We start from the raw sequence: 24,631 nt of genomic DNA, 5'->3' as shown, positions 1-24,631 counted from the left end.
GTTTATCCTGTTATTTATTTATGTTTGTCTGTCTGTCTGTCTGTCTGTCTGTCTGTGTATTTATTTATTTATTTATATATTGTCTACACTCTCTTATATACCACTATAGAAGTTTATCCTGTTATTTATTTATGTTTGTCTGTCTATTTATTTATTTACTTATTTATTTATATCTATCTATCTATCTATCTATCTATCTATCTATCTATCTATCTATCTATCGTCTACAATCTCTTATGTAACTCTATAGTAGTTTACATGCTCAAAGGTATTTATAGTTACTATATATTTATTTATTTATTTTTCTACACGCTCCCATTTACCTGTATATAACTTTACTCTCTTAAAGTTTATTTATAGTTACTTATTTATTTATTTACTGTGTGTCTGTCTGTCTGTCTGTCTGTCTATCTATCTATCTATCTGTCTGTCTGTTCTCCTACATGTACCTAGAAGTTTACCCTGGTAATGTTCACTTGCAGTTACTTTCTTATTTAAAAGTGTTTAGTGTATTGAATGTAGTGTATTATTAAATGTACACTATATGGACAAAAGTCTTGGGACACCTGATCATTACACCAGCAGGGACTTTAATGACATCGCACTCTAAATACAAAGACATTAAAATGGAGTTTGTCCCCCCTTTGCAGCTATAACAGATTTCACTCTTCGAAAGGCTTTCCACAAGATTTTGGAGTGTTTCTGTGTGAATTTTTGCCCACTCATCCAGTAGAGAATTTGTGAGATTGGGCACTGATTCTGGATGAGAAGGCCCAGCTCACGATTTCCGTTCCAGTTTATCCCAAAAATGTTCGAACTCATCCAACCATTATGGACCTTGCCTTGCGCACTGGGGCACAGACGCAGAAAAGGGCCTTCCCCAAATTGTTCTCCGAAATTTTTAATTTTAATCCTAATTGCTCAAGCATTAAGATTTCCCTTCACTGGAAGTAAGCATAGCCCAACCCCTGAAAAACAGCCCCATACCACTATCCCTCCTCCACAAAACTCTACAGGTTGCACAATGCAGTCAGGCAGGTAACGTTCTCCTGGCATCTGCCAAACTCGCTCATCAGATTGCCAAACAGAGAACCGTGATTCATCATTCAGCAGAACACACACTTGATAATGTGAGACTTGCATGCAGCTACTCAGCCATGGAAACTCATTCCATGAAGCTCCCGCCACACACTTTTTTTTGTTGATATTAATGTCAGTGGAAGTGTGTAACTCTTCAGATGGAATCTTTTATTATTACTAAATGTTCTATATAAAGCGTGTATGTTTACAGTTTTAATTTCACACATATTTAAAAAAAAAAAATACAGTACTTGTGAACTGCTAAATTTCTATCTATTATTCTAGGAGAAATTGCAGTCGGTTCAGGTTTGGCTTCAAGAGTCTTAAACACATGAAATCTTCTCAGTACAAATATCACAAACTGAAATATATTCAACACTAATATTTCTTAATGAATGAAAGAAAAACACAAAAACTCAAATCTCACTTGAAATGTAAGCCATAGTAGAGGGAATATCATAGCTATACTTTACCACCGGACAGCTTGTTTTCATCAAGGAATAAGAATGTCTAGATTACTTTTTTTGAAAAGGCCTCTATGATCAGCATTAGATATCAATTGAGAATGTCCACATATCTGCAGATGTCCGTTGTGTAATGCCTTCCTGCATTTAATCATTAGAGGTGTTTTCGTCCTGCTCTACATCTCTGGTGAAGGTGGGAACAGGGCCTGTGGGAGTGTTGGTGAGAATGCAGTAGTCTTGTTTGAAACAGACAGGCACTGGGTTAATGATAACCGGTGCTTCGAAAGCCTCGCAGTCCTCAAGACCCTCGAGACTAAGAGCCGAGTCCTTCAGAGACAGAACATTCCCACTCAGACACGCCACGTTCAGAGACTGCATGAGGTTGCCCACTTTATCAGGCAACTCTTCGCAGAACAAAGAAAAATCCTCACACAAGATGCTCGTCTCGCTACATGTATCAGGCATTTGGCACGGGGCCCAGACCTCAGTTGTGGGGCCCACATAGGGTGTGTGGCATTGTGCTGTGGGATACATGCCCGTTTTCTCAACCTGATCCTGTAGTGTGGTTATGACCTCGGAAATCTTGTCAATTTTTGAAAAGTCTTCTATAACGTGAAAATCTTGTAAAGGACTTTTTGCCAAAACCCAACACTGATGAAAAAAAGGAGGACAAACATTAATAGATTATGAATATATGGACATATCTTACACAATCACATTATATATTATTACAATTTAAACAGTTATTTTCTATAAGAATAAAATGTAATTTATTCCTGTGATGCAAAGCTACATTTTCAGCATCATAACTCAATGCTGATTTGCTTCTCAATAAATATTTCTTCTTATTATTAATGTTGAAAACAGTTGTGCTGCTTAATATTTTTTGTAAGCGAGTTTTTAAATAAATGAATACTTTTATTCACCAAGGATGAATTAAATGGATTAAAAGTGCTAGTAAAGACATTTATAATTTCTATTTCAAATAAACGCTGTTTTTTTTTCCCATTCAACAAAGAATCAAGGAATCATGGGGAAAAAAAATTTAACATGGTTTCTAGAAAAACATTAAGCAGCTGTTTATTGATAATAATAACAACCATTAATAATTGAGCACCAATAATAACTAATAATAATAACTGAGCAACAAATCAGCATATTAGAATGATCTCTGAAGGATCATGCGACCCTGAAACATATAATTATAACATATAACATATAAAGTACCCACTGTCTCACAAGCCCTTTCTAGTCATTTCATGAAACCCCAAAGGATTCAAACCCTCAGCTATGAAACCCTAGTCTATTTGAAGTGTGAAATATTACCTGAAAATTGCCTTGGTGATTTTGATAAAGTGGCTGGAAGTACGGTGCCGGTGTTGGCACCCATGAAATTTCTTTCATCTTAAATCTGTAATGCATAAATGTCGCATATTATTTCCAGTCATCTTTCCTGTGACACCTGAGTTGCTCACTAGCTCTGTATATTTTTCCCATGTACTGCATACTTGCGCAATAAATATACTGCAATAGCAGGTGTATGATAAACAGTTACCTTGCAGCAGGAATGGACATAAGCAGAATTAAAAGTCCAACCATTGAAAACATTCCAATGGCAATCTTGCTGACTTGATTGGGCTCATCTAGAGATTTAAATAATCAACACAGAAAACATGGATGGATTGACTTTGATTTTACATTAACAGATCGATTAAAAATGAGTGTGGAAATGTAAAGCAGGAGCTACCACAGTATTCACCTCTGTATGCTGTTTTCCATTCAACTGCACTGCTCCAGTCACTCCACATCCCGCTGTAGACATTTCCATCCTCTATCCTACTCTTCACCATCACAGTGTATGTAGTGCCCGGATCAAGCTTCATTTCATCAATCTGAATCATATCTTTGCCTGCTTGAACACTGACCGCCTTAAAAAATAACATTAATGTTAAGCCATTCATAGAAGACATTCATTTTCAAAACAGGAATACACAGATATATGGTGTTATATATGTTTCTTTGATGTGGGTGAAACAGAGGATGTTCTCTGAGAACATGCCCTATGATTGGCGGACATTCATAATTGAATCATCAGTATAATCAATCTTACACTTGCATGATTTCCATCTTTGTAGTACTTGAATTCGTATAAGATGGGTAGAACTCCTTTGTAAATATGATTTTCATATCCGTTCTTCCAAAAGAAACGATACGTTCCATTTGCATATTGTAACGTCAGATTAAATGGAGTTTTTGGTTTAACTGAGAAAAGAAAGAAGCTTCATGTATGTGAAATATAAACTGTGTAAATCACTGTTTTCTTTGATTACATAAAAATCGACTCACTATTTTTTGCTGGCTCAAAAGAAGCATCCAACAGAGTTGAATTCTCAGTTCCATTTTCCAAATAATAAAGTGAATATTCATCGATATCCATGAAGCCTGATACTGTTAAACTGCAGATTTGATCTTCACGTACTCTCTGCAGTTGGCAGCCATATTTCCTGTGTGTGAAAATCCATGTTTGGGAAAATCTTGCACTGTACTGGTAATGCATACTACCATTTGCACATGAAAACTTAAAAACAGTGTATGAATTACTAAACAGACAATGGCAATGAATAACTGGAGCATACTTACTGGTCAGTGCCGATCAAATAAGCTTCCAGCCGGTATGATATGTTTCTAGTGGATGTGACTGGTAGTTTTAAAGAGCAGCTGATGGTATGGTAGTAATCTGTCACACAGATGTGCCCTTTTGTCAGAGATGAAATAGCGAAATGGTCATACATTTTTGGAAGTGCATGCAAAATCCATTGTGACTGAAACTGCAGATTTAAGAAACATGTTTTACCCTGTAAAGTCGCTTTAAGCTGCACTGAAAAAGCCAAGAAAATGCAGAAAATCCCAGTGCGGTTCATCATTCTTGTACAGGACTCAATGAACACACTCTTCCAGATGTCAACTTAGCCAGAACTCACACAAGTCAGCACATGCAACTGACAAGATGTGACTCATATTAAGTGTTCAGCATAAATGCAACAATTGATTCATTTAGCAGACGTTAAAGGCGACTAACGAATGAGGAACACAAGCGATTCATCTTAAACTGATAAAGAAATACCTTCAGTTTAAAAGCCACTCGGGTTCCATTCATTTAAATCCAAGTGATTAAAAATATGGTGCTCATTCTGAACATTTGTTTGTAATAAAAATAAAAAGTCAAAGTCAAAACACCCAAGATGCTTAAAAATCAAGTATGTATCATACATTTCTGTATTTACGCTCAAATTTGAAAGAAGACATATAGCAACTCACCAAATTTATTCGGAAGCATTAGAGAAATATTACATAATAGCAAGAAAGTTGAAGTCTGAGGCAGTGAAGGGCATCAAGATTGCTTTATATACAGAGAAGTTCCTGTTTATGTAGGAGGTCTTAACCTCAAAATTATCTAAAAATCTCTCATTAGTGAAGATGGCATCTCGAGGTTCTCACTTCACCAAACATCACAAATGGAATCACACGTTAATCTTTTACAATAAATTAAAGGTAATACGTTATAATAACTTTCATTTATAAATCCTTAACAAACATTATATAATTCTTAACAGATCATTCGTTAATATATATTCACAGCTAGAAATATGAGATGATGTTCTTGTTAATGTTTACTAATGAACTTACTAAACATTATCTAATGATTAACAAATGATTATTTACTGTAAATTGAAATGCTTACAAATGTCAGTAAACATTCAGTTCATATGATCTTCATTTGTTGTGTAGACCTCTGTTTATACATCTTAACAATTATTTGTTCATGGTTTTGCAGTAGCCAAACTAAAGTTGAAACTATTCATCATTTGTAAATGTTTATAAACGATTACTAATCATTTAGTATCTTTATGGGCATTGGACTTTTAACTACTGTAACAAGGTTTGTGTAAAGGGTGGCTGGTTGAGTTTAGCTAAATGCTGGCTAAAGACATACCAGATTGTAATTTTGGTGCAAAAAAAATGTTTTTTTTGCCTCAACACTCACATTAGTATCATTAAACAGGATGTTCCTTGAATCAAAAATAAACAGGAGAAAGCAAATCATTTTTTAAAAGAAAATACTTGTTCATTTATGAAAACAATATAATATAAATGGATTGAACTGTGTTCCCTTATAATCAAATTGACCCCTGTATACTGTTGACCCTTTAACCAACCCTTAAACCTACCCATACCACCAAACCCGTCCCTAAACTTACCCGTACCACACCTCAATAGCAGCAAAAGTGTTGTGCATTAACACAAGCTTTTAATCATTTTATAACATCTGTTAAAATCACTTGTAGATTCTCAATAAGTGCTTGATCATATGGAACTGAAAGTTTAATGACATTAAACATTATCTAATGTTTAATAGGTTTATTAGCAAACATTAACAAGCACATTATCTCACGTTTCTAACTCTTTGAATATATATTAACTAATGATCCATTAAGCATTATATAATGTTTGTTAATGATTTATTAATGAAAGTTATTATAAAGTGTTACCAAATTGAATATTGCAGGTGAACACACCCGCTTAGGAGATTTTAAACAGTATATACAACATAATGTAACAGTGTAGCAAGGAGAAAGTTTCCTCATGGACACAGAAGAGTTCACATACAGGTATTATACCAAAGGGAGGATCTGAACGCCTTTTGAATTGGCCTATACACATAATTCTTTGTTTTCTTTTTATTATTCTAAATTATACTAATACATCTGTAACATTTCCAGTCAGAAACATCTTGATATGACTTTCCCCCAATGTATGAATGATTCTATAAATGACTGAGCTGACATTTAGCACAGTGATTTGAAAGATTAAAAGTTACAAATATGAACTTTTATTTGTGGCTTCCTACTATATGTCACGGCGTCTTTTTTCATCTTTTAGTTTCAAACGTTGCAGAAAACTTTTAAAGTGCCCCTGCATATACAAAAAGAAGGCCACAAATGTTGCTATGCAAGCTGATGTGTCTTATATAAGGAAAACATGATGTTAATACTAACAGTATAGCTTTTAAACAAAACAAATTGAACAGTAATAAGGCTAAAAAAAAGGTAATGTAAGTTTGCTTTCAAACACTCCATTCTAGTTGTAAATAAAGTCTGTAATCACCTCTAACCATCAAAGTGTCTACTTAGTAACACATAATCAGATCATTAAAATAAAGTGCATTAATCATTTCATGAAAATCAAAGCATTAATGGAAAAAATGAATAGGTTAAAAAGCCCCCCCCCCATCATCTGCTGAGCTAATGATTTGTACAAAAGATCTGATAGGTAGAAATCCCCGTAGTATTATCAGGTAGCTGGCATTTTGTAGCTCTGTCTGAAACATGCCTTATCTTGCTCAGAGCAAACTCTGATAACTGCAACATTGTGTGCAAAGACAGAAGAACTGCACAGCTCAAGCATTTCTCATACAAAAAAGTCACGAAATGCATACTTCTCAGTCTTACCTCATTAGATAATCAGTATCTAAACACTGGTCGCACCTCACATCCCATACTTTTGCTACACGCGAAATAAACGTACTTCATTTGCTGCTGGGAAAGTAGAGCTGCGGCTGAGTATGCATTTAGACGGTATGCCAGTATTGAGACATACAACCACATCATAAAATCACCACAGGCCCCTGTCATGTACTGTTTGTGTTAGCATGACGCTAAATTCATAACTTGCATATCTTAGGTTCAACATTTTTACACATCCTGCAAATATTCACAGTATTAGTTGATCACAGTATTGGACTAAATCTTGAACTTTAACTTACAGTAAAACCTCAAAAAGCATGAACAGATTTAACCTTTTTTTTTTTTCTTTTTTTTTTTTTATACAAGTCACCTGACACAGTAAACCACCCAGGAACTTTTAGCATGTTATTTTCAACAGTCGATGATTTGGGATGCACTAATTCTACTCTTGCATACTAAATGCAGAGGTTGTGTTAACCAAAAATTGACCATAATTTTGGAAATTTGTAAATGCATGATGACGAATAATTAAAAATGCTTTCCATCATTCACACCAAGAAAGCTAACTATAAAGATAACTATAACTTCAACTATATTAGCATCCACACCAATGCACATTAACATTCTGTTTAATATAGGTGCACGCCAGTGTTGCCAATTTAGCTACTTTGTAGCTAGATTTAGCGACTTCCCCGCCCCTTTTGAGACTTTTTTCAAAAGTTTAGGGACAAATATAGCAACTGCTTGGACAAACCTTATCTAAGTTCTCATCTTGCCCACTGATCTACTTTCATCTTTATATAGATCAGTGAATTTGCCATTGTGATGTCATCTAGTGACATTTAGCTACCAGTTTTTGCTACTTTCAATTGAAAGCAGTTGGCAATACTGGTGCACGCTTTCATTTGTCATTTTAAATGCTTGAGCATGTTAAAGCAGGATGGATTCTGATTGGCTGTCAGTGTTTTATTGTTCATCAGCTGGAAAATATCTTTCTGAAAGTGATTTTAATGATATCGTTCCTGTAAATCGTTATCGTTATAGTTGTGGTGTGAATTCTCTTAAATTAAGAAAGATTTTTAGATCTTTACAGTTGACTTGATTTGAACGGGCCTTAAGGGACACTAATTATGGAATCCTGCCTCAGAGTAAAAATAAATCATTTAAAAATCAACTGTGACTTAATTTGGTGCGACTTTGAGCTATAAGTAGTCACAATTACCTTTTTTATGTATTGGTTTTTAGAATTGTATTTCTTGTAATTGTGACTTTATTTCTTGTGACCTCTAATCTCACAGTTGTAATACCATACATCCCAAAATGTAATTATATTTCTTATCTTAAACTTTATCACAGTTACCAAAGTGATTTTTTTTTACTCGTAGTCGAAAATGGCCTTCCATAGTTATAGTGATTAGAAGTAAAGGAAAAGGGAGAAAAGGTTTTAAAATGCAAAACAGACTGGGAAAAGTATGATTTGAAAAGAATAATTCATGGGATAGTGAAGTTCTTGTGACAAAGTCACATTAAAAATATTGAGTGTTACAATATTTTACTGAAATAGAGCATGACAGAAAAATACAACCCAGTCCATTAGAGTGACAGATAATTATTATTAGTAGCACAACCTCTGACTACAGAACTTAATCAGGTTAAACGCCATATCGAATTTAAGACGAATGAAAACAAGGTGTGAGGGATAGACTTACAATGTCTTTACAATGTCATGGACTGCATAAAGATCCTAGGTCAGGTATTTTTCACAACTCACAACTAGTGAGTTAATCGCATCCAAAATAAAAGTTTTGTTTACATTAATATTTTATATATAAACAAAACATATTTTTCTTAAAGGGGTCATATGATGCGATTTCAAGTTTTCCTTTCTCTTTGGAGTGTTACAAGCTCTTGGTGCAGAAGATCTGTAAAGTTGCAAAGACTAAAGTCTCAAATTCAAAGAGATACTCTTTATAAAAGTTAAGAGTCAGCCACGCCTACCTAAAACGGCTCGTTCTAACACGCCCCCACATACCTACGTCAATAGGTGGAAATATTAGCATAATGCCGCCCAAATGTGCACGCAGAGAAAGAAGGCGTGGTTCCAGGAACGCAGTAGTGTTGATGCAGCCATGTCAGGGAGACGCTGTGTGTTTCAGTGCAAAAGCAAAAACACTTTATTTGGCCTTCCGGAAGTAGATGCAATTAGGAATCATTGGTTAAGATTTATTTACAACAGAACAGTACAGTATTTGAAAAATAATGTGTTTTTTGAACATTAAAGCATGTCAACATATTCTGTTACACCAAATACACAAAATAATTATCTTTAAAATAGCATCATATGACCCCTTTAAATATATACACGCATGTGTGTGTGTGTATTTATATATACATAATAAATATACACAGTACACACCCATAATATGTAAACAAAAACTTTTGGATGCGATTAATCACGATTAATCGTTTGACAGCACAAATTTAAAAAAGGTTTTATAGAGTTTTTGTCAACTAAAAGTTTTTCGTTAAGATGTTTCGTCGGCTGAACAATTGGTATATTGTTAAACAAAGGTACAATCCTTTGAAAGCACTGTACTTCAGTCTCTCACAGCCTCATTTTCAATCCTGTCATATATTAAATATGGCGCTACCCTGACCAACGTCTATAGGCCTAAAGGAATGATAGCATGCAAATTGAGATGCAGCCATACATACTGTCCTGCAGTCTTAATGTACTGTAAACCAATGTCCTGTGAACGATCGCACAGCTGATGTCTAATGAGTCTATTTATGTCAGTATGCCACAAATACAGTTCAGTGTAACAAAAAAAAAAACAGCTCACATAAACGTGTTGTGAGCAAGTTAGGTCCAACCAGTGATGTCTTCATACATTTTGTAGATGCTTCCACTTTCTATTGTTCATTATTCAGTTGTGATTGATTTTGTTTTGTGTAGCAATAGAAACTCCCATGAACAGCTACTTTCCAGTGCTGTGGGCATCAACTTGAACTGATGTAAAAGCCACCCACTGTTTGACATAATTTGAATGGGAGCGTCCCACGCCATCCAGTGATGAAGTGTCTATTTGCTCGTTCCCATCAAACGCTGAGGGGCTAGAACAGTCTGACTCCAGAAATCCACTGTCTATGGTGTCCAAATCCAATCCCATTTGTGGGTAACCATCATCGGACTGCTCATTAGAACCGTAGGAGTCCAGCGAGACCTGCTCAATGTTCTCCAGGTCGTGCTCCTGTAGATGCCAGTCATCACAGTCTGAACCCTGTAAACTCCTCCTGCCGTCAGGTATAAGAGGCTGCCTGGCATCCATCTCAGCCGCTCTCTGATTGGTGTCTTTGCCATCGAGGAAGTCCTCTAGGCTCCGTCTGTGGCTGTCACCGGACCAATCGGCCATGACGCCCTCCTGACCGGACACTGTAACGGTGTCCATCGATATGTGGCCGCCGGAGTGTGCGATGCCGAGACTGTTGCTTCCAAGGAAGTAGAGTTTAGATGAGTTTTGACCCGCCGGATCAAAGTGCCGCTCGCCGATCCTGCTGTTAGCAGGTTCCTCTGAGCTTTCATTCTGCTGCTTCTCACAAAGCACCTGCAAAGTGGTGCTCTTCTCAAGGACATCAAAGCTGTTGAAGGTCAGGACTGGTCCGACCCATTTCTGAAATAAAACACAAGTAGATCTTTTTTTCATTTTGTCATGAAAATTCATTTCTTTATGCCCCCTCAAACATAAACAAATTTTAATTCTTAAAAACATTTTCCTCTAGAAGAGGTATATTCAAGTGTATTGGTGATGTGAAATATATCCACTATCATTCAAAAGTTTGGGATCAGCAAGACTTTTTAATGTTTTTGAAAGAAGTCTCTCATGCTCACCAAGGCTGCATTTGTTTAATCAAAAATACAGTAAAAAAACAAACAAACTGTAATATTGTGAAATATTACTACAATTTACATTAACTGTTTTTTTATATATATATTATAAATTGTAATTTATTTCAAAGCTGAATTTTCAGTATCATTACTCCACTCTTCAGTGTCACATGCTCCTTCAGAAATAATTCTAATATGATGATTTGCTGCTTGAGAAACTGTTATTATCATTGATATTGAAAAGAGTTGTGCTGCTTAATATTTTTGTGGTAAACCGTGATCGACTCAGGAGTCTTTGATGAAAAAAAAGTTCAAAACAACATTTATTTGACACAGACATCTTCTATAAAATGATAAATGTCATGTATATCACTTTTGATCAATTTAATGCATCCTTGCTGAAAAGGATTAATTTATTTTTAAAAAGAAAGGGGAAAAAAACTTTAGCCTATATATTTAAACTATATATCTTTAGCTATATGAAATTCAAAACCAGTAAATGAACTTGTTAAAACACTGATTAATATCAAACCACTTCTTCTCAAACAAAGCCTACTTGCAGAAATAACATCCGGAATCATCCTAACCATTTCCTGACTTAAAAAAAAACCAAAAAAAATGTGTTAATTAAATGAGGAAAAAAAATCATTCATTAAATGCTTTTTCATCTGTATGAATGGTTAGTAAATATTTTTCGACACTTGAAGTCACAATGAACCACAAAACAACATTTGTCAGGTGTTTGGTGCACACAGAATGAAAACTAATTTTATGAACAATAAATAGCACAACTACACGGAAAAAAAAATACATAGGGTAAAACTCAATGTTCAACTATTTCAATCATTAATTTTGTAGCATATTCTGAGAAATCTATTTTAGAATAAGAGGGGTTGGAAAAATACAGAGGATGTCACGGAACCATTTACACCCAGATCAAAACACTTATCCCACTTACACCTCTACTGTTTTGACACTGTATGTAAAATTATACTCTACGTATGTCCTTTTGGAATTATTTAAAAAGTTGTTTAAGATGACGCTTTACGTTTAATGGTTTTAACGTTCCATTTGATGTCGCACAGCTATCGCGGTTGTTAATGCAGCGTGTTACTGACCCCTACTGGAATATGTGTTTATTTACATGTTTAAAAAAATCATACAACTGCCACATATTTCCTCAGTAACTGTTAAATGAAACGAAGCTGGTTTCACAAGTCTTACAAGTTCACGACTGCCACATTTCATAACGCTTAGGTTTTACAGAAATCCTCAAGCTCAGAAATGCCGTTACTATTGATATCTTGTCAGAGTTAGCCTACTAAGTTCTCTGATAGACAAAACTAACTAGTAGCTTTCAAACTCCTTTTTATTTTTGCCTTGCCAAGCCTGAGATCAAGGGTAGTATTTTCAGCTTGCGTTACCAGCGGAATATTTACTAAATTCCCCTTTAGTTAAAAACAACTATTTATAACTACCCACCTTATCAGAGTTTGGGTTTGAACTCATAGTACTTTCCATTGGAGGGGGAAAACTGCTACTTTCAGTTTTTACTTAACGCATTCACAACCAAATGTTAAGCGAGCCCTCCTGTTCCTTTGAAGCCCCTACAGACTGACTCATTTGAAAAATGTCATATTCCCCGCTTGCAAGTGAGGTTAAGCATGTCGCACTTATGAAAGTCCCCTAAGACATGTTATCGTGCTCACACACGCACACAGAGACTTCTGCTTATGCACCAGAGATTTATACACACAGCTAGCTGAAAGACTAAAGAAAACATACCTTAAAGTCTCCTTGATATGTATGGTAGAGTGGTGTGAAGTACTCATGAGGGCTTGGGATGTGTTGCCATAAGGACAGCTTTTTGATGCCCCCTCTGTAGATGCAAAAATACAAAGTGTTATAGGACTGAAGTGTAGTTTGGTGGATTCATTTAAAACAGGCTGTTATTGTAGGACATATCAAGTCAAGTCAGCTTTATTCTTATAGTGCTTTATACAAAAGAGACTGTTTCACAGCAGCTTCACACAGCATTAAAACATGAAAGTAACAGGATCAATTATGTAGGCCTACACTTCAAAAATAAGGCAAATCCAAATGCTGCTATAAACATATGCTGATTATGTGCTGAAAAAGAAATGAAAAACAGCAGCTGTCATGAGAAATGCCAAGCTTTATGCACTTGCAGAGCTTGTAGGTCTGACTTCCTCCAGTTTTTAACCTACATGAAAATAGACTGTCTGCAAAAACTTGCTGCTGCTGTTGTGGTTTTCGTGAATGTGGGCGGTGAGAAAGGACTATTCATATACGGTAAGTGCTGTCATATCGATTACTGGAAAACTCATTTAGAGGAGGCACTATCGAAATTTAAGATCATACTCGTCTATAGTCTTTTATTAAGCCCGCCACTTTGTGGGATATCAGCCAAACTTCTCAGTACATTATCTTTCAGATTTTTAGGAATGAGTGAACTGATCTCGACAGTTTGAAAGGTTAATACAGGCTTCAAAGGCGTATGACTTACAGATAATAAAGTGACTCATGTGACTCATAAATGGACTAACAGTCATAATGAGAGAAATATGAGTTTGCTTCACTTCTCCATATTCCGAAAGTGACTTCTGTACAATTTGTACAATTCCCTAAATGTGCCTCATCGCCTTTATAAAGGAGCCAAACTTCTTGATTTCAATTTTGTCTGTCAAGTAAACAGTTTGTACTGAGAATGTGATTTATTTCAGACTACCGCATATCTGAACTGAAACAAAGTGAAATATTGGACAATTAAAACAAGTAAGATTGATACTCACAATTTCCCACTGGACACAAGTAGCACCACCAACAAAACAGGAAGTGCAAACAGCAGGAAATAGTACTCTGAATGTTCAGAATCAGATGTCCATTCAACACTGTTGCTCCATTCACTCCACATGGATGTGAACCATCTAGGATGGACAGCAACCTGAACGTCTGCCACATACTGCCTTCCTGGCAAGAGTTTTTCACTGATGATAACCATTGATTGTTGGTTCTGCTGCAGCGTGTAAATTTGCGCCATCTGTGGAAGCATGACATGGTATTCAGAAAAATGTGCAAAATATTTGTGATTTTCCTTCCCTATATATATAGAAAAATTGAGCTTTTACCTTATCCGGGTCACTTTTAGATCGTAATCGTACTCTGTAGTATAATTTTTTATACAGAGTGTGATCCGTATAAGCCACATCCCAAGTGAGGTTGAAAACACCATACATTTTTATAAAATTTAAGTTGAAAGGTTGTTTTGGCTTAACTATGAAACGAAAAGAAAACCAATGTTAGTGCACTGTACACAAGTAAACAAGACTATTGAATTACAGTGGGGCCCAAAAAGCTTGGATTCGCATTAAAAACTCTGGGACTTTTTAATTTCAACCAGAATGTTTTAAGATTTTAATATTTTACACCAAGAAAGGTTATGTTCTTCGTCCATTAAAGCTCAAGATGCTCTTTGAATCAAATCATGCTGGAGAACATGATCATCAGGTTTGACGCAAACTTCATGTAGCTTGAGCAAAAATACTATGAGATTGTGAAAATCATCACATTAAATTACAAAATCTCAGCATTTCTAAGCATTAGTGCTCTTAGACATTTGGATCTCACTGTATCCACCTTATTCCGCAAAGCAGAAGTGAGCGATTTTCTGTAAACAATCAAGACTTCCTGTTCATTAGCCACTATAAGAATAACAAAGTGCAGTTAACGGTAAAACTACCTGCAATGTGTTTGATAAGAAACAGCAGTTTGCAATAAAAAATCAGCATAATATTGATTTTCTGCTGCTAAAACAACCTGAAGCGAAGGACACCAGAATCTTTAAAAAATGTCCAGCCACGCTCTTACGTTAAAAATTAGGTGGATATGACGTTCATTTTTTACACCATTGATCAAGTAGATATCGGGACGTACCAGATTTGTATAAAACTATTTTTTCAGAGTGACTCTTTGTTGGGGTCTCCATATTGCCTTGTTTGGCCATTTGTGTTACTATGATAGAGCAGTTAGTATCATAGGACATAATAAAATCCATATTTTCTGGCTCCATTGTGCACCAGGATTGTGGCGATTTGATACTGCAGCTCCCATTCACAGGAAAATATTCATCCCTGGAAAACATTAAAATATGCTAATTAAACAACATGTTAGTCAATGGTAATGACGGGTTAAAAAACATTGAGCAGGCTAGACAATGTCTCAGTAAAATGAGCCGCTTCAGGACTCAAAGTAAGAACATGATGTACTAGATCTGTACCTGCAATCAGCCACAACGTGACACGAAGCTGCTCCTGCCGAGTCCGAATTAGAGCAGTTCAGCATGGAGATGAAGTCTGTGGTACAGGTCACGCTGCACACGCCATCATCTGCAAACAGTGATGTGAGAGGAAATGTGGTCAATCGAGATACAGAAGCGGTAGCATTTCTTCTCAAAGCAACACCTGAATAGGTCAAAGGACGCCAGCTAAATCACTTTTACTGCTGCAACTACATCCTTTTGAGGATGTCGCTTTTAAACACTACATCTACACTTGTTTTACAAGATGTTTGATGTAGAGGAACGGATATATTGCAATAAATGTACACTTACTGCACTCACTAAGTCCACAAATTACAAGCAAGGCTATGGCTTGCCATAAAGCCATCATGGAGGAACAGGGAAAGAATCTGCGGTCGGCCCTGCTCAGATGCATTGTACAGAGCCCACATGCAAACTGCAATGAAAGTAAATATGTTTTTGTACTGCTGTTATGTATTAATGTGTAATAAATGAATTTTGTTGTAATTAAAATGATAAATGTAATTTATTTTTAATTTCGCCCCAAAAAAAGAAAAACAACAATAAAGGTAAGAAAAAAAATAAACAAACACGCACATAATTACATTTTAATACAAATAATAAAAAAGCTCAAACACATCACAATAATTTATTAAAGATTTTTCCTCCTAATCATCATATATAGGCTAGTCTATAACCAACATATTTTGATTAAACAAAATTTCAAAAAGATGAGTGAAAGCGACTAAAAAAGAAGTAGATGAATTTTAAAACTTACCTTGATAATATTCCCATTGAACCGGTTTACAAAAATATTCAGTTTGAATGAAAATTTCAAATTCTGTTCTCAATCAATACCAGTTGTACATTGCATAAGTCTTGCCATTTATATGCCAATCTACTGATCTACATGCACAGTCAGAGTGCTTGTGACGAAAATATGACATGAAGGATGTGGTTATGGTTAAAACAAGAGCCTATTTGCAGATGCTCCGCCCTCTGCGAGGCCAATTAAGGATATTTCCTGTTATGAAGGTGCTGCCCTCAAAGTGCAATGTCATCAAATTTTTATCTGTGGGGCGGTCAGGACAGTTGATAACAGATTAAAAAATAAAAAAAGAATAAATATAAATGAAAAAAAAAAAAAACAGTGGTGTCAGTGCTGTAATATAGGCTACAATACTGAATTAAACAAAACATTTTCAAAGATCAGATTGTCTTTTGAATATTAGACTCTAATATCTATTCAACTCAATCTATTTATAAAACCTCAATCATATTTACAACACGAATACATGTGCACTGAGGAGCCAAGAGATCCTATAGGTGTCTAAGAAATGCCTGACTAAAATTTTTAGATCTTAAATCAGTGGGTTTCTCTAACTCGGTTTGTAAAAACAAGCAATACAGGAGTTGAAATGTATTGTTATTGCACTAATCACATCATTTTAATTATTACGCTTTAATCAGTTAATTGTTTTATTAATCTAGTATCAATTAAGTGTTCGTTGATTGCTTTAAATTGGACGTTCAGGTGATTTTCATCAGTTTGTGTTAATAGATAACAGCTTGCAACTCATCAACTTGAAATCACAGAAAACAATCCATTCAGTTTGACTCAGGACATACGGACATTGCAGAAAGTTTCACACAGGCATTTGGCGTGTGTGCTCACGGGTCTTACTTAGCTTGGGTAAATGTCTGTGTTTTCTTTTTTACAGGAGGGAAACTTCGAGAGATTTTTTGCTGTGAGTTTGACTTGAATTCACAATTAAACGGTGCTTGGTCTAGAGTACAGTACTCGTCTTCACTGAAAAGGTATGTATGACGTAAAAAAAACGAGTTAATTTGTGAGCGTTTACTGTAGTTTGCGGTGTTTTTGTTTGTGGCTCTTGATAGCTGGCCAGCTATGCTAGGCTAACAGTTTATCAACACACGCGACGCGACAAACTACAGCGCGCATGCATTATAATCCATTAACTGCACGCATGTAGAGTAAACAATTCCGTCGATGTAGTTTTTACTCGGGCAGATAATCGCAAAAAAGCGATTTGGCACGTTGAGCGGCTAAAGTGCGCAGTGAGGGATGCTGGTGTGCGGCAGCGCGCTGAAAAATGCGCATCTGACAGGTCAGTTAATTCAACGCGCGTTGTTCGCTCATTACTGTAATCAAACATAGGACAGCATATTCTTTACAGTAAGCTGCTTTGATTGTGCTAACTATAGAATCTCTGAAAGTAATTTTCATATTTAAGCCTTCACGCTTTTCCGTTCATGCATTGTTCTTATACCAGACATTTTTACTTTTTTTTTTTTTATTTTTTTTATTTTGTTTTTTATTATTATTATTATTTTTTTTTGTTTTATTGTCCGCAAATTGTTTTCCGCGATTTAATGAGCCTGTATGATAATGGTTATCACTTCCTCTTATTAAAGTTAGCTGCCCCGTAAAGTGACACTTTGAGTCGGAATAAGTGGTAATTTTCGAATGCGTTGGTTATGAGAACTGTGCAGAATTTTTATTTTTTTTTAGCATTTTCGCTTCTCCATTTACATACTGTTCTCGCGCCAGATGTTTACTGTACATCAATTTTCCGCAAATGACCGAAATTAATTAACATTTTTATAGTTCTCAAGTCGCCTTGGAGTCTGCATGAAATGCATTTCACGTCATCTGTTTTCTAAATGCTTATTTGCACACTGTAAAAATGGGGAACAATGTCCTGAACTAATATTATAGGCTTTTTTTTATTTGTATTTTTTATAATTGCGTTGTGTTTTAGGGTTAATGGAATGCCAGTAAAATGAGTTGGTTAGTGGATAATGTCCTGGCAAATAATTTCCTTTTTTGTTTAGGAGTGTAGGGGTTATTGTGAACTGTGCTATGCATTTGCTGTGCAAACTGTGCATATGTTTTGGGCCGCAATGTTCATAAAAATGTCATAACTCAATCTTCCGGTTAAATGACAGACTTCTCCAATCATTTAGTTTGCTTAAACCCTGTCCCTTTGTAATAATCAACCAGAGGTTTGCATTTATTTGAGTGCAACACCCACATCTCAATATCCAGTCAATAACCAATGTATAGAATAGAGCCCTGCATTTCAGCCCGGGCCCAACGGGCCCCGACTTTTTTACGCCCCTCGGGCCGGGCTTAGGGCCAGTTTTCACGTCATAGTTAACACGCGGGCGGGTGTTTTAGGCTTCTCCTTATTTTTATATTTTAGACCTCCATCAATTAGGCTAGTGATGAGAAAAATTGCCTCGCTGGTGGAAACCACACGAGACCGTGCTACCGCGACTGTCAAGAGTGGCTCGATGGTGTTTAGTGTCCCGCAGCAGCATGTATGGTGTGTGCCGTCAGCGCAGCTGAACAGTTGTGCGTTCAAATGCAAGCAATAGGCTTAAGCTTGCTGCAAAGCACCGGCAAAAGTAGTTACCATAAGTGTGACGGGGAAATAGTAAGGAGATTTGAGTTATTTACTAATAAACTAGTGTTTTCTGAGTCGGTGTCGCTAGGATGAAGTTGCCCATCCTGACTCGCCATCTCCTCATTAGACATGCCTTTAGAGAGAAGTGCATCTTTACGAATTATGATTATAATGAAAACTTTTGTTTTTGATTTGTTAAGTAGTAATTTAAAGCTATTTATAGATAGATTTATCATGTCTGTGAGATATGTATTCGCTGAGTCTCGTAAGACGAGACGGCAGAAAACGCAAGTTTTTTATTTTTTTTTTTATTTTTTATTTATTTATTTTTTTTATGAAAGCACAACGTTTTGTTGATATTGTGAGTTTAAGTAGTAATTTAAAGCTTTCTATAGATATATTGATCATGTCTGTGAGGCATGTATTCGCGGAGTTTCGGTTCATTTTTGTGAAGCGCTCCTGTTCAAGACGAGACGGCAGAAAGTGCATCATGTATTTTTTCTTTATTTTATGAAAGCACAACGTTTTGTTGATATTGTGAGTGCACACAAATAAAAGTAGACCCTTTTTCAGCAACGAATGATGTGTTACTCTTACCTTTTATGAGCAAAAATTACGGTGTATCCACTGAAAAAAATGCAAGTGATTTGCGCTGGCGCCTCCATGTCCTGCAAAGTGCGCTTTAGCTTCCACTCTCCGCACAAACTATTGGATACAGCGCACATTTATCTAGGTTTAACGTTTAAACATTGTTATATGCTTGAACTGTTTTATATCTATAGATTTTATTTTAGGCAAGTCGTGATGATTTGAGAAGGCTAAATTGATCAAACATAGGCTCGCTGTCTGCCGCTGGCCACTTGGTCGTTACTTTAAAAAACAAAAACTCGGGCCGGGCTAGGGCCTGAGCGTCTCGGGCCGGGCTAGGGCCTAAATTTGAGGCCCGTGTAGGGCTCTAGTATAGAACCAAGTCCAGTCTTATTTTCTAATTTTTAGATCATCTATTTTACTTTACGTCACATTACAGAAGGAAATATGATGCTATTTCTGTTTCATTGTGACTTTAATAACATTAATAGCCCCTGAAGTGAAAGTATCTAAAAATGGCACACAGTTGGTTCAGATTAAGCAATAATATTCAGATATTGTTGTAATATTCAGATATTATACAATATAGTTTGACAACATTGGATTATTGCATAGTGCACATGTATTTCTCTTCCTTTTCCACTTAACCTTTTAACAGTTTTCTTACGGTAGTTTGGTTGTCATTAAAAGTGTAAGCGTAAGCATTGTGAATCATGACCAGCTCTGATTGGTTTTTATTTATTTATTTATTTTTTTACTATTTTTCATGTCACTGCATTGAAGGGAGAGCTGCACTATTCTTCCTTCCAGAAATCCCAGAGGACCAGGTTTTAGAAATGTATTAAATGGGGAAACCTATTAAATGGTTGACATGTTACTTGAACGCATTACAACCTATTAATCACTACTGAAAATAATTTTTGCTATGGGACTCCAGTAACTTTGTTGAGAAAAGCCTTGTTTGTATAATTTAGTCGGATCATCTACTAATGGAGATTTTACAATTCACAATCATTCTGTACTAAACATCATTGTAGTGTTGCATATCACCACTGCTACAGTTTCACTGCTGCATGTTCTTATAAAATAGAAACTTAAAAGCTCCTATATGTTTCAGACACTGTGGTGACATTTCTTCACTGGTGTGTGAAACTGATGCGATTTTAAGATTGACCTTTTATGGCAGTCTCAACCAATCGGATGGAAACAGTGATATTTCCGTTTTATTTAGTTTATGGAGTTATTTATTTTATTAAAGGTCAGAATGGAAGAAAATGCTGATGAATATTGAGTTTTTTTTTTTGTTTGTTTTTTTTTTCTTCCGTTATTCTGTCGTGTAATAACTTATAAAGGCTTAATATTGATGGTGAATATTGACAATACAGTTTTTGAAATTGCGCACTGGCTGTGTATGACTTTACAGATACATGCATATTTTTTTAAGAGAAAAACATCCTTTTCCAGATTTTCAATCAATTTGTGGGCCACAAGTCATGTCTGGTATAGCATTAAGTCGTCTCGCACAAGAACGGAAGGCTTGGCGGAAAGACCATCCCTTTGTAAGTATGAGATGTTTTCGATTATAGATGTGCAGCTGTTATACAGAAATTCAGAAAGAGAGAGATCTTGTTCCACTTAAGTGTTTGAGGTGCAACAGGGTTTGTGTATGTATCGGTTCCCAAACAACGATCTTTTCGGAGAATTATTAAATTAATATTATATATAATATTAAACTGCAGTATTAACCTTCGGGGGGAAAAGCACTGAAGGGTTTAATGAAGGGGAGTACTTTCTATCTATGGAGGAGAAACTTATTTTCAGATGTCACTATTTTAATTTATTCTGTTGAGTAGTTACTATTGAAACTGTTGGGGTGTATTTGCTCACACAAAGTAGACCACAGATAAAAACAGTTTCTAGAGTATGACATTTTGAAACTTTTGCAGCCACCCACAGGATTAAAAAATATATATTTGTTTATAGATTTTTTTTTTTTTTTTTTTTTCCCTCCCAGGTGGAGTCAAATCTGAGTAAATTTAAAGTTTTTTTTTTTTTTTTTTTTTTCCCCTCCCCCCTCAGGGTTTTGTAGCCGTACCAACAAAAAACCCTGATGGGACTATGAACTTGATGAATTGGGAGTGTGCCATCCCTGGAAAAAAAGGGGTAAGTGCCAATTTGGAAAATGTAATTAAATGTTTGTGTTATATGAATACGACATTAATATTCAAGTTTGTAAGGTGATGGTGTACAGTACAGAGACCCATTACTATTTACAATTGGTATTTGCGTTCATCTCAAATGTCTCAACCGTGCGTGTGCGTGTGCGCGCGTGTGTGTGAACCCCAACATGTTTCAGACCTTGTATAGTTTTTTTTTTTTTTTTTTTTTTTTTTCTTTTCCTTTTTTTTTTTTTTCTCCTTAGACGCCGTGGGAAGGAGGCTTGTTCAAACTTCGGATGTTGTTTAAGGACGACTATCCTTCCTCTCCACCAAAGTGTAAATCAGATGTTCAGTGGATTGAATCATTGTGCATACGACAAAGTACAAACATTGTCTAATTATCCCTGGTTTTTATCCTGTGAATTCAGGTAAATTTGAGCCCCCTTTATTCCATCCAAATGTATATCCGTCTGGTACCGTATGCTTGTCTATATTAGAGGAAGACAAAGACTGGAGGCCTGCCATTACAATCAAGCAGGTAAGCTGTAAAGGTTGGATCCTTAAAGGTTGCACTGCTGTGTAAATTCATCGACGCATTGTTAAATGTCTTTAAATGGAGCAGCTAATAACAAAGTGTAGTTCAAGATTATTATGTTTAAGGATGAATTATATTTTCATTGGATTTCATTTTCAAGTGACTTTTTTTTGTTTTTTACACATTTGAACTTAATGTCATTGATTTGTGGTGCATCTTAATCTCCTTAAAACAAATCTTCAGTGCAATCCTGAAGAGGGCAGTGTTATCTCATAAAGCTCTGCAACTGATTTATATTTTTAGATCTTGCTAGGAATCCAAGAACTCCTTAATGAACCAAATATTCAGGACCCTGCACAGGCTGAAGCATACACAATTTACTGGTACGCACCTCCAGCTGAAATATAGTCTTGCCTGTGGAGACTGAAATGCTTATTGCCTCCGTTATGAATCTTGTGTTTGCGTTTCTGTTTCAGCCAGAACAGAGTGGAGTATGAAAAAAGGGTCAGAGCACAAGCCAAAAAGTTCTCGCCGTAAAGCTCAAGATTTCACACTGTATTGGAAATGGGTTTTGACCAGGTCTCCTCACCCCTGTTTCTCCCCCTTACAAATCAATCATATCCACTTCATACTAATTTACTGCTGGGCTTAAAGAAATGAATGTGTCGTGCCATTGTCAATCCACTGATGCTCGTCATAACAAACTCTTCCTGGGGGTTTTAAATTTGGTCTTTTGTATATTATCTTGTTTTTTTTCCCTTCCCATTTGGGCAGCAGAGGAGCTCACACAAAGGTGTGAGGTGTGTGTTTTTTTTTTTTTTTTTTGGAGGGGTGGGTTATTTGGTAACAGTGCTACATATTTGTAAAAAAAAAAAAAGGCACAATAAACATCATCCACCTGCAGAAGAAATTATATTCCACCAGATGCAGAGGTATGAGCCTAAAACTGCTTTCGTTTTTGCTTTATCTTTGTTTTCTTTCAGACTGGCCTCTTTAGTCTTTTTCATGGTTTTAATGATTTAAAACTTGCTATTAATGTCAGTATTTCAACTGCTGTAAAATGATACTTTTATACTTTCTTTACTTTGGATTAGTGTCAGCAGAGAGATTTCCATTCCTGATGCAGGCAGTGTACTAAGCATGTACCATTCAGTATGATAGCGTTGTGCTGCCTCGGCTGTCTGTGTTTTGCAAAAAATAATTCACGTAAAAGGCCTCTGAATCAAATGGTTAGTCAACCGCTGCATCAGTCTCTTTGTGTTTATATGGTGTTTTGTTCATGTAAGTGTATAGAGTAAATAAAATGTTTATACAAAGCCAGTCATGACTGCATGCTGGATTGATTTCAACCATCTTGAAAGGTAAGTCTTATCATGGTTCTTGATCATGGTCACTTTTTAAAGTTTGAAGATTGCTGTGCCACTGGAATGGATCTTATCAAGATGTTTGGTTTACTGTCATATATAGTGAATGGAGGCGAACACAAATTCAGTGGCTTGGGATTGAGCATCTGGGAAGAACTTAATTTGTCTGTGGACCTGTGGTATGCGTGACAATGGAAACTGGTTTTTAATAGCAGTGATAATTACAGATTTATTATAATATACTTTGTTAAATTTGAAAATGGGCAGAAATGAGGAAACATTGAAAATATTTGATAATTCTAGGCAGAAACTAAGAAAACTGATATGATTTGATTATTAAAGTGATGTACAATAAATTTTATAAAATGTCTAGTAGGCAGGAATTGGAAAATAATTTATTAGTTTACAACTTTTATACAATGGTAGTAGACATTAAAAAACTGAAAATATGAATCAACCTTTTCATTAAATTAACAAAGGTGTTTAATAAATGGTGTTAGTCATATGAATGTCAATATTTTCAAAGTTTTAATAATGTTTGACATCTACAAGGTTTATGACTTATAAAGCCCTGCTTTTGACTCAAACATTTAAGCACTCCTGTGTTGAGCATGATACTGATAATGTAACCAGTCTGCGAGTGAAGCTTCATCTTGAGTGATGAGGATCTTACATAATTATTTCATAACTACAGGAATATTGCTGATTCATAATTAGGCGTAATGTGTATATTTTGTGCTCAGAGTGAGATCAATTTGCATAAGTTAGAGGTGATGTATGTGATTGGGTGGAACTTGTTTAGTGGTTGTACCTGGTTTGAAAAATGTGAGAATCACTGCTATACCAAGATTAAATTTGTTTTTGCCATCAGATTCAGTAGAAGCTCAATTAGGGTCCATAACAGCTGCAGACCAGGACCCCTACTTGAAAGCTCAGTGTTTTGTTGGGCTGTTTGGAGGGATCTAACAGCCAGATACCCATGAAAAAAATGCCCACCATTGTATTTTAAAGGTGTGACAATGGCTGGCCCTGAATTTGATAAGCCACCTCATTGAAATAAGATGTTAAAGCAGGAGAATTTCAATGCTAATAATGTATTCTTCCTCACAATGGTAATGTTTGATCACGCTGACCTTAACTTGGTAAGGTGTTTATACTGTGAGCTTGTCAAGGCTGTTCTGATGGACTTCAGCCTCTCTCGGGGGTCAGCGCAATTATGAATATGAATATTTTCTGTATTGATTTCTACAGCCTGAGCTGTAGGCCTAATAAGCTGCTAGA

General features: G+C 35.8%; 3 protein-coding genes and 1 long non-coding RNA gene across 5 annotated transcripts; 1 reads left to right on the top strand and 3 right to left on the bottom strand.

Annotated features, from left to right (window-relative positions):
* Nucleotides 1–1,674: 1,674 nt before the first annotated feature.
* On the bottom strand, nt 1,675–3,981 carry LOC107674576 (interleukin-21 receptor). Its single transcript, XM_074186959.1, is given in 6 exon segments — nt 1,675–1,916; nt 2,871–2,955; nt 3,100–3,187; nt 3,304–3,453; nt 3,600–3,806; nt 3,891–3,981. Coding segments are annotated over 6 exon segments (846 nt in total). The 3' UTR covers nt 1,675–1,691.
* Nucleotides 3,982–3,984: 3 nt separating this feature from the next.
* On the bottom strand, nt 3,985–4,515 carry LOC107674640 (uncharacterized). The gene is made up of 3 exons (XR_001632520.1): nt 4,399–4,515; nt 4,185–4,299; nt 3,985–4,048 (listed from the first exon to the last, which is right to left on the bottom strand). It is a non-coding gene; the product is annotated as an uncharacterized LOC107674640 (long non-coding RNA).
* A 5,095-nt stretch (nt 4,516–9,610) lies between these two features.
* LOC107674618 (interleukin-21 receptor-like) lies at nt 9,611–16,254 on the bottom strand. Its single transcript, XM_016468644.1, has 8 exons — nt 16,052–16,254; nt 15,586–15,709; nt 15,253–15,361; nt 14,910–15,106; nt 14,105–14,250; nt 13,769–14,016; nt 12,741–12,834; nt 9,611–10,740 (listed from the first exon to the last, which is right to left on the bottom strand). The coding sequence occupies exons 2-8, from the start codon at nt 15,686–15,688 to the stop codon at nt 10,048–10,050; spliced, it is 1,590 nt and encodes a 529-aa protein (XP_016324130.1). The 5' UTR covers nt 15,689–15,709; nt 16,052–16,254; the 3' UTR covers nt 9,611–10,047.
* Nucleotides 16,255–16,859: 605 nt separating this feature from the next.
* Nucleotides 16,860–23,306, top strand: ube2ia (ubiquitin-conjugating enzyme E2Ia). Of its 2 annotated transcripts, none has more exons than XM_016468802.1 (7): nt 16,860–17,091; nt 20,757–20,851; nt 21,372–21,455; nt 21,715–21,787; nt 21,880–21,989; nt 22,290–22,369; nt 22,463–23,306. In XM_016468802.1, the coding sequence occupies exons 2-7, from the start codon at nt 20,786–20,788 to the stop codon at nt 22,521–22,523; spliced, it is 474 nt and encodes a 157-aa protein (XP_016324288.1). In that variant the 5' UTR covers nt 16,860–17,091; nt 20,757–20,785; the 3' UTR covers nt 22,524–23,306. The 2 variants fall into 2 exon arrangements, with proteins under 2 accessions (XP_016324288.1, XP_016324289.1); XM_016468803.1 differs by having other exon boundaries at nt 16,861–16,966.
* Nucleotides 23,307–24,631: the final 1,325 nt, after the last annotated feature.

Source organism: Sinocyclocheilus anshuiensis, unplaced genomic scaffold (assembly GCF_001515605.1).
Source record: "Sinocyclocheilus anshuiensis isolate Anshui unplaced genomic scaffold, SAMN03320099.WGS_v1.1 scaffold152, whole genome shotgun sequence".
Classification (NCBI taxonomy): domain Eukaryota; kingdom Metazoa; phylum Chordata; class Actinopteri; order Cypriniformes; family Cyprinidae; genus Sinocyclocheilus; species Sinocyclocheilus anshuiensis.
This window is presented reverse-complemented; position numbering and strand designations above follow the sequence as displayed.

Excerpts from the sequence above, each read along its gene's own strand:
- ube2ia (XM_016468802.1), top strand. The coding sequence starts at position 20,786 with ATGTCTGGTATAGCATTAAGTCGTCTCGCACAAGAACGGAAGGCTTGG. Across the intron at positions 20,852-21,371 it reads GGCGGAAAGACCATCCCTTT|GGTTTTGTAGCCGTACCAAC; the intron begins GTAAGTATGAGA and ends CTCCCCCCTCAG. Across the intron at positions 22,370-22,462 it reads GAAGCATACACAATTTACTG|CCAGAACAGAGTGGAGTATG; the intron begins GTACGCACCTCC and ends TTTCTGTTTCAG.
- LOC107674618 (XM_016468644.1), bottom strand. The coding sequence starts at position 15,688 with ATGCATCTGAGCAGGGCCGACCGCAGATTCTTTCCCTGTTCCTCCATG. Across the intron at positions 15,362-15,585 it reads TTGTGGACTTAGTGAGTGCA|ATGATGGCGTGTGCAGCGTG; the intron begins GTAAGTGTACAT and ends CACTGTTTGCAG. Across the intron at positions 15,107-15,252 it reads CACGTTGTGGCTGATTGCAG|GGATGAATATTTTCCTGTGA; the intron begins GTACAGATCTAG and ends AATGTTTTCCAG.